The sequence below is a fragment of the Engraulis encrasicolus genome, chromosome 8, assembly GCF_034702125.1.
Source record: "Engraulis encrasicolus isolate BLACKSEA-1 chromosome 8, IST_EnEncr_1.0, whole genome shotgun sequence".
NCBI lineage: Eukaryota > Metazoa > Chordata > Actinopteri > Clupeiformes > Engraulidae > Engraulis > Engraulis encrasicolus.
In genome coordinates, this window is record NC_085864.1 from 5,935,095 (window position 1) to 5,950,250 (window position 15,156).

At 44.4% G+C, this 15,156-nt stretch overlaps 1 protein-coding gene across 1 annotated transcript; it reads left to right on the top strand.

Moving 5' to 3' along the window:
• Positions 1–161: 161 nt before the first annotated feature.
• Positions 162–15,077, top strand: LOC134454092 (centrosomal protein of 164 kDa-like). Its single transcript, XM_063204875.1, has 15 exons — positions 162–319; positions 1,220–1,306; positions 1,761–1,872; positions 2,551–2,791; positions 3,287–3,439; positions 4,890–5,000; positions 6,189–6,266; positions 6,929–7,024; positions 10,682–10,735; positions 10,933–11,027; positions 11,262–12,311; positions 12,736–12,888; positions 13,712–13,907; positions 14,285–14,356; positions 14,687–15,077. Exons 2-15 carry the CDS (start codon positions 1,225–1,227, stop codon positions 15,041–15,043), a joined length of 2,850 nt encoding a protein of 949 aa, XP_063060945.1. The 5' UTR covers positions 162–319; positions 1,220–1,224; the 3' UTR covers positions 15,044–15,077.
• The last annotated feature ends 79 nt before the right edge of the window (positions 15,078–15,156 follow it).

Sequence of the window (15,156 nt, forward strand, 5' to 3'; positions counted from 1 at the left end):
CTCCTTCGTTGTGTTTTCTGATTTGGACTATTCTGGGACCACTGTGCTCATATTTACATTGGATTGGCTGCCAGGTCGAGTAGGTGGGATCTGTGCCAAAGAAGCGTGTTAGGATTGGCTGAACAAAAAATTTAAGTCTGTCTGTAGAACGGCTAGCACAGCCTTCTGAAGTGGTTGCCAGGGGGATGAGTGAACACCGGAAGAAGCGTTCTTAACTTATACGGCTTAATGTTATTGTTTTGCTCTCGTATGAATATTGTAAACAGTTGTCACCCCACTAGCTTTAATGCGAGAGGCCGTGGATGACCCTGATGTTCTGGTAAGAACTCTTAGCATCATATTCGTAAACTGCGTATTTTCAAGATCGAAGTTGTAGCTAACGTTAGTTGCTATCTCTTCAGCCTAGCACAGTGCTGCTAGACGCGTAACATGTTCTTAGATCATGAAAACGTTTTGCAGGGTTTGAATTACGTTATTTACCGATGTTCTGCAAATAAAGGAAATTAAGTTGTTAGGACACCCTTAGACGACAGTACATGTTCTCTTTTTCACTGGGGAAGAGTTATTACACAAGTAATACACAAGCAAGCTGAGTAGTAAGTTCCTTCAAATGTTCCAACAATCTATCGAAAAGAGGGCCATTGTTTACAAAAGGTTAGTCATCACCGTGTACGTGCACAAATGCATGGTACATCGCAAGTTTCCCATTCAATTGGCTCTTAGTTTTCAGCTATCATTTTATGCCACGGGTCTATACTGTTACACTATGTCGTTTTCAGAGCACGACACCACCGGCAGATGCTTCTTTTCTTTCAGCGTTGTTGCGACTTGTGACTCTAGGTATTACTAGTCTGGTGTATAAAGCCAGTTTGAGGTGAACCTTTGTGGCCTCCGGATCCGCTATAAATACACCACCAAGCCTTTTTTTTGCATGGAAATGAAAAACATTTGGTCTGAAAGACGTGACGTCCCTGAATGGTTGTGGTTGTCTGTACCAGCGAGCAACAACACCTTTGGCTTGATTTGCATTTTGGTGATGTGCTCTCCTCACCTGTCAATTTCACAAACAGATTTTCTCACCTCCTTTGGCTGCATCGTCCCTATCCATTTGGCGTTTGTAACAATACTCATGTTTGAACGAATTGAAACCAGCTGAATTCTAGCCTACATTCTGAACGGCAGTTGTTTGATGTAGCTGAGAATTGTCATCATTTTGCAGACACGATGTCTGCAGCTGCTCTGAAGATTGGAGACCAGCTGATCCTTGAGGAAGAATATGATGAGAACTACATCCCTTCAGAACAAGGTAGTTAACCGTAGTCATTCTAAGTAGAATTAGTAGAATTCTAAGTTTGCTTTTTTAATGTGGAGATGAGCCCTTCCTTTCTCATCAATAACCCACTCTTGCATTACTATGACTACTTTTAGTTGGATGGAGGTCAGCTCTCCTGGCTGTGTTGGAGAGATAAGGATGGGGAGCTGGGCTCTAGAGAGCTATTGCCAAATTTAAACACTGGGCATCATACTGCGTGCGTAGTGCTCCAAGCAGCAGCAGAGATTGTTTTGAAATCAGGATCTGATTTGTAGCCTTTTTGTACAAATGGGCCCGCTGTACAGACTCAACTACATCATAGCAACATTGCTATGCCATGATATTGCAGAGAGTCATTAGTGACAGATTAAGACTGTCTGTTTTGGTGACATAGGCTCTGTGCAAAGTGCCATCTGTTTATCTTCTCTGTTATTTTCCTTGCTGACAGAGATTCAGGAGTATGCTAGAGAGATTGGCATCGACCCAGACAAGGAGCCTGAGTTGCTCTGGTTGGCCAGGGAGGGCATTGTCGCCCCCCTGCCCGCCGAATGGAAGCCATGGTAAGAAAAAAAAGTATTTTATTTCTTGTAAGAAAAAAATAGTATTTCTCCTGGGGAAGAAATTGCATGAAGTATGAAGGGACATAACAAGTTTTAAATTAAGATTCTTAGTTAAAATGTGTTTATACTAAGTGAAACTTCACAGGCATTCAGGAGTCATTTTTGATGGTAATGCAAAGTTGACTGAGTCAAAGTTGTACTGTCAGGACAGCTGACCATGGCACCTAAGCATCATGTTCTCCTTTGCATTTGCATTGCATTGCATTTTGCTACTCTGTTTTCTTGAATGGTTTAAGGGTCTAAGGGTTTACTTTGTTAACTCAACGTGACACTATGTAATGGTGTGAGAAAAAAAAACAGCAATCCATAAGTGAACGAGAGAGGAATTTAGGAACAGTTTCAAAATCAGAGCTTTGATCACTGTGTATGCTCAGAGCGTTTGGAGTGGCAGTTTATGAACGCACCCTTTATGCATTATGATACAATTTTTTGCCTTTGTTATTTTTGTGATTGTATGGTGCGAGACAGACAGGGAACGAGTGGGTAGAGAGAGAAATGGGGAAGGATTGGCAAATGACCCAAACCGGAATGGAACCCGGGTCGACAGTTAAGCTCTTTAACTCTTAGAGCCACGGTTGGTGAGCCATGATACAATTTGTGCTGTTCCTTTTTTTACAGCCAGGACGTGACGGGCGACATCTATTACTTCAACTTCTCCTCGGGCCAGTCCACCTGGGACCACCCGTGCGATGAGCAGTACAGGCAGCTGGTGCAGCAGGAGAGGGAGCGCGCCCAGCCCCACACCTCCAAGACCAGCACGCTCGCCGGGAAGAAGGAGAAGAAAAAGAAGGACAAGAAGGAGAAGAAAGGGAAGAAGAAGGAGGGAGCCAAGCCTTCACCCTTAGGCGGCATGGTCATGGTCAGTGTCATCGTGTGTCCCATTGGTGCAATTGAAATTTCAGTAACTGCGAGACATCACAGTAAATTACAGCCAGAATTGACTTGACAGACAGCCATTCTGTCAGTGATGCTTCTTTCGAGTTACAAGCCAGCAATTACGATTGAATATTATCAGTCCAGCTAGTTAATGATTGTGTAATCATGAACAGACTACGTTCTACATAGCCGTGGGCAGCAGTGGCCTAATGGTTGGGGAGGTGGTCTGTAGATCACAGGGTTGCAGGTTCGAATCCCACCCTTACCTCTCCCTACACCTTCAGCCATGGCTGAAGCGTCCTTGAGCAAGGCACATAATCCCACTTTGCCTCAGCAACTGTAACCAACCCTGTATCAAAATAACTGTAAGTCGCTTTGGATAAAAGCGTCAGTTCAGTCAGTGTAATGTAATGTAATACACACTGTAGTGATACAAAGAGCATAATAATAATACTAATAGTTCCTCATCCTCTTCCAGCCCCTCAGCTCTGGCTTGGGGTCCTTGGGGGGCCCGTTGAGTTCCCTTGCCCCTCTACGTGGCCTTGGCCTCAGCTCAGAGACAGCCATCCCCCCTCTACGTGGATCACTTCTGGGCTCAGAGGGCAGAGACTCCCTCAGGACCTCTCTTGGGGTAAAGATATGTTTGTGTTGATGATTGATTGCATGTATGATTGCATGTATAGTGACCATGAAACGACTGGTTTACATGAGTGACAGTAAACTGATCAATGGGTGATTTAGGGCAGCAATGGAACGTTGATTCTGTATTCAGAGAACTTGCACTTGGGACACGTGACTATTTTTGGAGAGTCGAAGCACAATATCATCAACTCTATGTAATGATAACACTTTTTTAGAGATAGATTTATTTGGAAACTTCTTCTTTGAAGTAGGGGTGGGCGGTATGGACGGTATACTATCGTAAAAGGTATTTTTTCCATCAAGGTATGGATTTTGGCCATACCGTTCTACCGTGATATAGCGCATTGCATCCTGCAGATGGCAGTATAGACAACGTTTTGAACATCCACCCGACTGACTGCTCCAAGTTGTAGCAATGTGGTTGTAGAGAAACAGCACAATCATTTCCTTTGAATAAGCTTCAAGTGTAAAATGTATGGTTAGTGTAGTGAACTATTGTTTGAAATGGTATGTGATGGCAACACATTTCGATTCTGGACTCCACAATTTACTGGGCACGAAATGCAAGCTAACTAGCTAACAGCCCAAGTCATTCATGCTGGTGTCTGACAAAATAAATGTGCTTAATGTGCTAACATTGGTTGCCATACATTTAACACATTGCGCCAGCCGTAACAGCTGTATGTTACTGTTTCCAGTTGAGATAATATCATTCATGATATCTGACTGGGTGTTAGTAACTAAAATGACTGTTCACTGTTTAAAATGTGGCATTAGCGATTTCGCTAACGTTAGCACGCTAACCGCTGGTGCAGTGAAAGCTGCCATTGCCATTCAAATGCATTAGTTCTGCAATGCATTGCTAACTGCCTCATGTGAAAGTTCGTTTTTCTTAACTTTAACAATGACAGCTTAAACCATTATGCTTGGCATAATCACAGATGCAAGCACACATTTCAAAATGACCATAAACGACTCCAGAAATAGAAAAAAGGTGCAATGAAAGATGTAGTTGATACAATCCATGTTCAGTTCTATTTACTCTCAATGTGTTCAGTTTGACAACCCTCCCTTTTCCCCCTCTCTACCGTAGTTTAACCCCTTCGACGCTTGGTGAAATTGACAGTGTTCTATTGGGTAGCATTGCATTGCATTGCAAAATGCATAGTTTTTGCTTGTTTTTAAAAAATGTAATGGCAAGAATTCAAACATATATGAAAGAGCATTGTGTCATTTCCAAAAATCAAATGCAAAGTTTAAAAAAATGTGTTTTTTTTGTCATTTTGCAACGCTTCAATTTTAAACAAATGTACAATACCGTGATATATACCGTGATATATACCGTGACTAAAATTATACCGAGGTATACATTTTTGGCCATATCGCCCACCCCTACTTTGAAGTTCTTTTTAAAACTAGTGCTGATGCATGCTCTCCAGGGGCCCGTGTCCAGCCTGGGCTCCAGTCTGCTGGAAGGGAGGCTACAGGAGAAGCCGACCCGCATCAGCCCTGACCTTGAGGAAGAGGAAGACAAACTGTCAGACCAAGAGGTATTACTAATACACACGCGCTGAAGTGGCCGAGATTCAGAGAGTCTTTGATTTAAGTAAAAGGAATGCTGTACGCTCTTGTTCTCAGAATCAGTAAACTCCCGTTCGTATTTGCCTGACGTTGTCCTTGGTGGCACCACACTTCAATCTTAGGATTACATTGGTATTAAAATGTTAATAGAAAAAGGCACTATGAACCAAACAGAACACACAACCAGGGCTGCATTTCCCAAAAACTCTTAAGTAGTGCACCCCCTAGCGCAGAGCCTATGTTATAATCTTACTGTCACCAAAATTGTAATGGCTATGTCTTAATCTGTTGCTGGAGACTCTCAGTAATGTCATAGCCATGCTATGATGTAGTTGAGTATTTTCAGAAAATAGTGAATAGGCCCGCCGGCAACCCCATCTGCAGTAAGAGGCTACGCCTAATTAGTGCAAGTATGACGTGCCCCCTCGGCAATATATACCACATCACTAAAAGTTTATACATGCAATAATTTTAATAGGCCTACATACGGTATTTTTTCTTGCACATGCAAATAAAATGCTTGGGCAAAGTGCAAGTGTGAGAGGTAAAATCATGTATTTATAGACTTTAAGTGATGATGTCAGACCTTTTTCTGATATATTTCCAAAGGGGCACCTCATACTGAAGTATTACTTAGGCTTAAGTACTACTTTGTTTTTGTTTGTTTTTGAGAAACACAGCCCAGATACACAGATTGTCAAATTTGTTTCTTACTGTATATGTAGTTTTTAGTTTTTAGGGTTTTTTTTTACAACATGCGGAGTGCAGACAGACAAGAATTTCAGCACAACCAAGTGCTTAATAGTTTTTCCTCATGAAGCACATTTGGGTTCATGGACCTGTCCCATTTATAGCTAAGTAGATCTGGGCCTAGCTGCCAATTCTCAAGTGACAGTTCATTCTGAACAGACTAATGGGAACTTTCATTATGAGTAAACTTAGCTGAAGGGTTGGAGTTTGTAAAGACAGATTAAAGCTAGGAAGGAAATAATGATTGTCCGCAACACTGTTCCATGCTCCCATATACAGTATTTAATGACACCTCTATTAAATAAGTGGGAGCATAGAGCAGTGTCCTTTAAGTTATCATGTTTTGTCCAGCACCTGTGTCACTGATGTGTGCGCATTCTCTGATTTTTTTGGGAACGTTCTGCCAGAGCCCCAGTGGACGAGGCCAGATGATGCTCAACCTCCACCTTGACCTGGATGACCTGGGGAAAAGCTTCCAGTATGAGGTCATTGTCTTTGTTTATTCACTTCACAAAAGAATATGACAAGAACTGGTTAACACTCAAACATTTAGTGCTATGGGTAGAGGATACCATGGTTCAATTACCTCAAAAGACCATTCCTAAACAATTTTGATATGCTCTCACCGACACAATTATAACAAAAGTGTAATGAATGAAAATGTGATAATAATGTGATGACAATGTTTGCATGATCACAATAATCAGGTTGTTGGAATAAATGTTAATTGTCGTTTACATGCATGTTAATGAGTATGTCTGTTGCATGTGTTCTCAACATGTCAACTCAAGTTATAGTGTTTAGCGACACTAAACTGGAATTCAAAGCTTGTGATTGGCTAATTATTATTCTAGAATATCAATAACCTGTTTAAGGTGTTTAAATGTCTTGAGAAATCAGTTTATTAGCCAAAATCCTACCTGTGCGAATCAGATTTCACATAAACCAATTGCTTCAATAAACTGATGATTATAAACTGTTCATTCAGTTCATATGAGCACTTGAATGAACCGGTTATCCCGAAACCCTGATTATTAACGGTTTATTGATGTGCATATAAACATGCTCACTGTGTTGCTATGTTCCCCTTATATTACTGTGCCTCTTCTGTCTTTACTGAACCACTTCCATATTTTTTGTGGTTTAGGACAGCGAGGCAAGCATAAGTGCCCCCCCTGAGGAATTGACTGAACCAGAGTTGCGGGACATAGGCCGAGACCACAGCCCAGACCCTGGCTCTCAGGTACCTACCTGCTGCTTCTTTGGTTTGGGTTGTCATTGTATTCTCATCTCGTATCTGCTGCACAGCCCATTGGGGCACACTTTAGCACACACACCCACACAGAAATGCATTTAAAGTTACAATTTCTTGTGTTTTTTTTAAAAATCATGGAAGAAAAGTTTGCTGTGACTTAACATACCTCACACTGTATTTGTATGTGTTTGTAACTTGCATGGTATTGTCTGGCTGTAGATGGAAACCTAACATGTGTACCTTTTCCTCTTTAACCTGATGTCCACATACTGTCCTCTCTGTCTTTCACCATATCACAAACTATTTCTTGCATTACTTTCTGTAGTCTGTTTAATATAGTTTCATCATGTTCCCCTTTCCAAATTCTCGCATCAAGGTGTCTTTTTAAAGAGATGAGAAGGTATATCATGTCGTCCAGTTCTGCACAGCTGCGTGGTTCTCTTGGTGCTATGTAACTATGCAGCTCTGCGCTGCACTGCAACACTGAACACTGCAGGTTGCTATGACACCCGTTTCTGTTTGAAAGCAAGCTGATAGTAAAAGAGTTGGTGAAATGCCGAGTTAGTAGTGCGATAGGTCAATCTGAAACTCAACATAGTTCTATGACTTGTCTACTAAAGGGAATGGGACAGATATGATGGTGTAGTTTTCACTATTTAATTGTGCCCTAATGTCATGAAGCTGTCCAAATGGAAAAGGAAACATTTCTGATATATTGTTATTAAAATAGTTAAATCATTTTTATGATGGCTTTGTCGGCTGGACTATAAGAAGTGCTATAAGCGAACTTTCGGAATGTTTCATTAACTATTCTCAACATGATCCTACGTCAGTTTCTTAACCACCACCTTTGTCTTTGTTTCTGTCCTCTCCTATGCCTCTAAATGTTACAAAGTTTTTGTTCATGGTTTTGCACGCTTACACATCCTTCCTTTCCTGTCTTGGTTCGTCCCGTCCCACCCCCCTTCTCCCCTCCCCCCTCCCCCTTTCTGCTATTGGCCGAACGAAGGACCTCACAAGTGGCCAGCGTCCTATCACACCTCCACTGTGTGGGAGCAGGGGTCAAGGTGCAAGTGCTAATACAGGCGGTCAGAAAGACGAGAGGAGGGTTGAGGATCATTATGAGGAGGGGGAGGAGGGAGAGCAGGCGGAGGAGGTGGAGGAGGAGATCCCAGACGAGGAAGAGGCTTATGAGGAGCTTATGAGGCTTGAGGAGGAGGAAAGGTGTGAGGAGGCAGCAGATGAGCAGGGAGCTGGCATGGATCAAGACCAGGATCAGGGGCAGAGCTGCGATGAAAGGGAAGAGGAAGAGGAAAAGGAGGGTATGGATGTCAAGGTTATGGAGGAGAAGAAAGCCAACGACGAATGTGTGGAAGAACTCAAAGCGTCAGAGGAAGAGAGTGACGGGGTAGTTGCCATATACTCGACGGGCAAACAGGAGAGTAGTAAAGGCCTGGAAAGATGCTTTTTAACTATTGAAGGGGAGAGCAGTAGAGAAAAAGGGGAGTTAGACAGTGATGTGATCGAGAGGTGCATGACAAGCAATGGGGAGAAAGTTGCCGTTTCAGCTGAGAGACAAGAGAGAAAACCAAAGTCGAGTGACACAGACCAAATTGATGGAAAGAGCAGCGGGCAGAGTGATGAAGTTGTGGAGGTATTTGAGGGAGGAAATGAGGTAGAGGATGCAGGCAAGGATGAAGATGTTGAACGTAGCACAAGTGACCTAGCAGCAGAAGATGGCAGGGAGGAAGGTGAAGGAAACGAGATATCGAACAATAGTGCATCACAGAAAGACATAGGGGACACAGAGCATCATATTTCAGAAGGTCATTCACAAGGTCAAGAAAGCATAAAGGACAGTCCTGAAGTGCTGTTGGAAACTGCAGGAAATCAGAGAACTGGGTTACAAGAAGTAGATGACGATGATGATGATTTGTCAGAGATGGAAGTTAAAGCAGACTTGGGCAGTATGAACGTGGAGGAGGAGGATGGCAGTGAGATTTTGGAGAGGTGTGTCATGAGCGAGAAGAACCGTTCGAGAGGAGGAAAAAGTGGTGAGGAAAGTGATCTTCTAGAAATGTGTGTGTCAGAGAACGGTTCAGACAAAGGTGATGAAAGTGAGGAGGCTGTTGAGAAATTTTCCAAGGGTGAAAATGAAAAGGTGCTAGGAAGTCAAGATGGCCTAGATGAGTATGATGATTATGACGAAGATCATGACGAAGAAGTTCTGGAGATGCCGCTAGAACTTGATGAGGAGGAAGCTAAAGAGGAAAGTGAGGACAGAGAAGCTCAAAGAGCTGTTGAAGGAGAGGAAATGAGCTCTAGTCAGAAGGAACTCAGTGAGACAAAGCAAGTGGCTGTTGTGGACAGAGTTGTTCAAGGCTCAGAAGAGGCTGAGGTGGTTGAGCAAGAGGAAGAGAGTGAGGCTGTGGTGGAAATTAAACAGGGCGATACGGGAGAGGAAGACAAAGAAAACAACAGTGCTGATGAGATGGGTGGACAAAGCCGTGAAGATGAATTGGTTAAGGATGAGGAAGAGCAGGGTATTTTGATTGAGGAGGAGGAGTTGGTTGAACCAGGACCAAAAGAGGCAGATAGTGATGAGGACATTGTGGAACTGTGCAATAGAAGCCAGGATCTAGCAGATGACGGTGATGATGATGGTGACCATAGTGAAAAAGAAGGCAGTGAGAAACCCACTCAGAGAACAGGAGGGGGAGATGGGGAGGAGAGTGAGGGACACATAAATGTAGGATTGATAGATCAGGTTGAGACAGAGAAGGCCTCCAAAAGCCCTGCATGCACATCGGGCGATGAGGATTCAGAGAGAAGCGAAGCTATGTCGGTGGGCCAAGAAGAAGAGTCGGTTGAGGTCATCAGTAAAGGAGAAGAGAAGGCAAGAGCTGTGATGGGAGGAGGAGGTGGTGGTGGTGGTGGAATTCAGAAAGAAATCCCGTTCATGTCGCTTCCAAGGATGGAACGCATGGCGAAATTGCTTACGGTCCAGCGAACCATTTTACCCAGTGAGGTAGGGGTCTGTGTTGTGATTGATTGGTTGATTGGCTATTGTCCCCCTGTGCTTTCCCCATTTCCCATGCATGCTTCTCCTGGCTTGCACTTCGGGGCCTACCTCTCTTAAGCTCAAAAGTAGGGTGGCACAGGCACACCCAGTAGGCAATCAGATAGTGCTGCTTGTGTTTTGGTTTCGCAAAGCCCTCTTGGTTGTTGTAGAGCTCTTTTTAAAGGTTTGTACTTGAACTCTCCGATCCATCACTGCAGGAAAAGGGTATTTCAAACTAGAAGGTAATAATGAACTGTAGAAAAAGAAGACAATCATGCACTTACTAAGTGGAAAGTTTAAAGGGTACAGTGCAGTGAAGCTTAGCCACCCAATGGGATTTGATTGGATGGAGATGTTCAGGTCCACATGGTGTGCCTTTTTGCAACCCCAGCTTTCATCAGTCTTGCACGCTTTCTGCAGGGCTGACTTTTTGTGTTTTGTCTGTGTTTGTGTGTTGCTAAGCTGCTTTGTGTTTTGTGTGTTGACAAGCTGCTTACTGTAGAGTCTGTCCTCTGCATGTTTAGTGGTGTGTGGTGGGTTTGGGAAATAGAAAGTCTGTTCACTAACAAGTGTTCTTTTAACAGGATACAACCAGTGACCAAAAAGTCAAAGTGGTATCAGCCACAGGAGATGTTAAGGTATGTATGGTGAACCAATATCCACTGAGGTTAAAAGTAGGGGAAAATGGAATAGGAAAGGCTATTTGTTTGAGTGTACTTGCTCTTTGGTGAAAACAATGAAAGACATCAGTTATTAGGCACAGATCGTCAAGTCATGTCAATTCACATCAACTCACATCAATTACTTAATCAATTAAACAAATTAACTATTCCAGAGGAAGAAGTCGCTTGATGGAGAGGACAGTGAGGAAATCAAAGGGAACAAGGAAAAAGGAAGAACACAAAAAGAAAAGGGAAACCTCAAAGACAGGTTAGTAACATACCGACATTCTGGTTGGCCGTGGTGATGGTCTGACTCTGGAGTGTCAAACCAGATGGCAGATTGTATTTTAACTTCCTTTTAGGAACAATATACTTTGTAAGTCATATTCTCGCATGTTAAAGAGTTTCTCTTGATATTTAATACAGCATTTCATTATACGAATGTTTCTTGAGACAATGTTGTACTGATGTTGTGTTTGATAGTATGTGTTGTTGTGTGCAGCTACCTGCTTGGCCTGGATGGAGACGGGTTTCTGGCCAACCAGAGGCTGCAGCTGTGTGCCAGCTCCCCGGACACCTCCCTCTCCTCCTCCGCCCACATCAGACTCAGTCCCCTCAGAGGAGGCTCGGGCCTAGGCTCGGACCTGAGAAAGAGCCCTGTCTCTGGCATTGGATTGGGTCGAAGGGAAGGTTCTAGATTAGGATTGGGACTGAAAGATGTTCTTGGATCAGGCTTAGGGGAGGGCTCTCGACTAGGATCGGGTCTAGCAGAGGGCTCTAGATTGGGGCTGGAACTAAGAGAGGGCTCAAGACTGAGAGAGGTCTCAAGCTTGGGCTCAGAGTTGAGGAAACCGGGCTCTTCTCCAGAGCCGACCAGGAGAAGCCCCCTCATGCGGACCTCCAGCGCCTCGTCCAGGGAGGAAGACAGGAGTAAAAGGAAGACCTCCGATATACAGATCAGCAGCAGGGGAGAGGAGGAGAGTCTCAGTGCGAAGGGGAAGAGGACAGAAATATCAGAGGTGGACAGTCACAACACCAAAGCCAAAGCACAAGACGAGAAGGAGGAGGAGGATGAAGAGGAGGAGTTGGAGGAAGAATTGGATGAAGAGGTGTTTGAGGAGGAGGAGGAGGAGGTGGTGGAGGATGACGGGGAAGAATCGGAACGGAATGCTTCGGAGGGAGAAATAAGCATGGGTAAAAAGGGGATGGAGAAGGTAGAGGTTGACAGACCTAGAGTGATGGAAGAGAGGTTTAAAAAGACAGAAGGTGGTGCCTTGAAATGGGGTTCTGATTTTATGAAAGAAAAGCGTGATTTCAAAACGGCAGACGAGTTGTTGAAAAGCGACCCAGAGGAGAAGAGCAGAAGGAGTCCACAAGAACAATTCGTGAAGAGGGTTGAGAGGATAGAAGATGTGGAGGACATCACCAGTAGAAGGCCCTGGGGCTTACCTGAGAAGCACAGTCCGACGTTTCTTCTCAAGGCGGAGACGAAGAGATTCGATGACGAAGAGGAGATGCGTCGGCTGAGAGAGGAGAGTGACGCCAAAATTAGGTGTGTGGGGTGGAAGCCTTTGATATGGTTCATTGATTAGCATTAGTTGTTGCATTTTTTTGTGCTCCTCCCTCTTTTCTGCCACACTGGACCACATGGGCCACACAGAAATGTTACTGTACACATAATACTGTATTATAATGTGACGATCTACCAGATTGTATGGTATTTTTTTTAAGTTAGTAGCTACTAGCCACCAACCCAGCCCTAGTAAAATAGGGAACTTTAAGTTGCTGGTACCTTTTTGACTTGAAATAAAAATAGGTATCATTCATAATCATTTTTTTTAATTAAATAATTTGTTTAATTAAATCATTGCAATCATTATACTGCCTGCAACTGTATTACACTTTTTACTTACTGGATACTTAAAGCTCATATATCAAGTATGGTAATGCTGAGCCGTTTGTGGTATTTGGTGCAGAATGCTTCGTCAGCAGCTGGACGTGAGCAGGAGGGAGGAGGAGTCTCGTGTGAGGGAGGAGGAGTCTCGGCTGAGGGCTGACATGACCCAGAGGCTCCAGGAGCTCCGGGACAACAACCAGAGGGAGAGGGAACTCCAGCAGAGACTCATCTCGTCAGTACACACCTCTCTCTCTCTCTCTCTCTCTCGCTCTCGCTCTCGCTCTCTCTCTCTCTCTCTCTCTCGCTCTCGCTCTCGCTCTTTCCTTTGTAAGAGTGGTAAGGCCACACCAATTTAATTTGTTGGTTCTCGGATTCGCCTCTTGTATTTTGTATCAAAATGGAAAAAAAAAAAAATCAGTTTCAATACCCCAAAAAATGAAATCGCTAAAAAAAACGAAGACTGCATGTTTTCATGAACGGGGAGGTGTCTCTTTAGTAGTTGGAGGTCATGTGACGTAGAGAACCAATAAAACCACTCCTTTCAACATGCCGATTACGACTAGCGAATCAGGAAACGTGTTACATTCAAACATTTACAGACAAACATGCAATGGCAAGTTGAAGCCCCTGTGGGTTAGCAGTAGCAGCGGTGAAATACAGTATTGCTCTTAGTGGAATTAGTGGAGTGGGATAGCAGTTTTAAAAAAGAAAAACAACAACTATTCAACTGTTGAATCATCTCAGTTTATTCAAACCAGATTAATATAATAATTGCCCTGTGAGCTAATTTTGTGCCTGGTCTATTTGGCTGCCTTAATTCCCTTCTACACTGTCCTTCTCCATGTCCAGGTGTTTGCCTGTCTTGCACCTTCCTTTGGAGGTCCATGTGAGGCTGATATACAGGTGGTATAACCACACGACTAATTTTTTTTTTTTTTTTTTTTTCGCCCTCTCGCTTCAACTTTTTCCTGAAAAAATCCGAGAACCAACAAATTAAATTGGTGTGGCCTAATGTATTGTAATGTAATGTGTCTCACCTATACCTATTTGGCCAGGGAGGAGAATGCGAGCTGCCTGCGTGAGCTTCAGAGGCGCCTGGAGGAGGAGCGTCGTGCGGAGCAGGGCCGACTGGAGGAGCAGCAGAGGAGGGAGCTGAGCAGGCTGCAGGAGGAGGCTGAGCTGAACCTCCTGCAGGAGAAGAGGCAGCTGCACAAGAGGCAGGAGGAGGCTCTCGGCTCCATCAAGCTGGAGGTCAGGGGTCACGCTGCGTGCCACATATTTGTATAATAATATGTACATGTACCATGTCCTTGTGTACGTAATAATACCATTCATTGTCTTGGGCAGCGGTTGCCCCATTGACCTCATCCTAAGCCTGCCAGCACCCCTATCGTATGACATAATGAAATAGACTAATGCCCCTCTACTTGCAACTGGGCACTGACCCTTTCAGCTACCTTCTTCTCGACGCCCACCCACTAATGGCTCTCTAACGCCCCCTGGGTGGCTGTAGAGCCCCCGGTTGAGAAACACTGGTTTAGGGGCAAGTATCGATACTGGTGCAGATGGAAGGTTGGGACCATGTGGTGCAATGCTTGCTGGATGGCTGACTTGAGTGTGTTTTGCAGGCTAGGACCAATGACATGATGAGCGATGTATCAAGCAGCTCGAAGCAACAGCTGGCGGACTATCGCACAGAGGTTAGACCGCAAGACTTGTCTTTTGCTGTTAGAGTGGATTTTTTGCAGTCTTTTATATTTGTCTTAGAGATATTCCATTAAGATTTTTCCTAACTGTATCTTCCCTCTGGTCAGTACATAAGGGATGTGTCACTCTGTTTGTGTGTGGATATGTCTAAGCTTGTGTGTGTGCATGTGTGTGCATGTGTGTGTGTGTGTGTGTGTGTGTGTGTGTGTGTGTGTGTGTGTGTGTGTGTGTGTGTGTGTTCTTATGTGTATGTGTGTGTGTGTGTGTGTGTGTGTGTGTGTGTGTGTGTGTGTGTGTGTGTGTGTGTGTGTGTGTGTGTGTAGCTGACGGATGTGCTGCAGGAGATCCGCGAGGAGCTTCAGCGCGACCACAGCCGGCGGGTGGAGCAGGCCAAGGAGGAGCAGAGGCAGAAGCTGGAGGCCATGAGGCTGGAGCATGTGGAGCAGGTGCGTCAGCCCAAAGCCGCCACCCCTACCACCCCCACAACCACCACCTTCAGGAGGCTCCGCAAAGCCTGTCTAGGCCTGTGTGCTACGGACGGTCCTGGAAGGCCTGCAGCGCCCCAAGCCGGCAGCCCACAGAAGAGCCCCCAGAGAGAAAGCTTTGTTGGCCTGGGTCAGACGGCGGTGCCGCCGACTTCTTTCCTCACAAGGTTGCAGAAGATGTGTGTGGTTCAATAAAAGCTCCTATAAAAGGAGAAGTGAGACAACTTGACAGTGATGAAGAGAAATCTGCGTGATGTAGATCCACCTCTTGCTGCGTGTGATTCTTTGTGGTGTATGAGTTCCTGAAT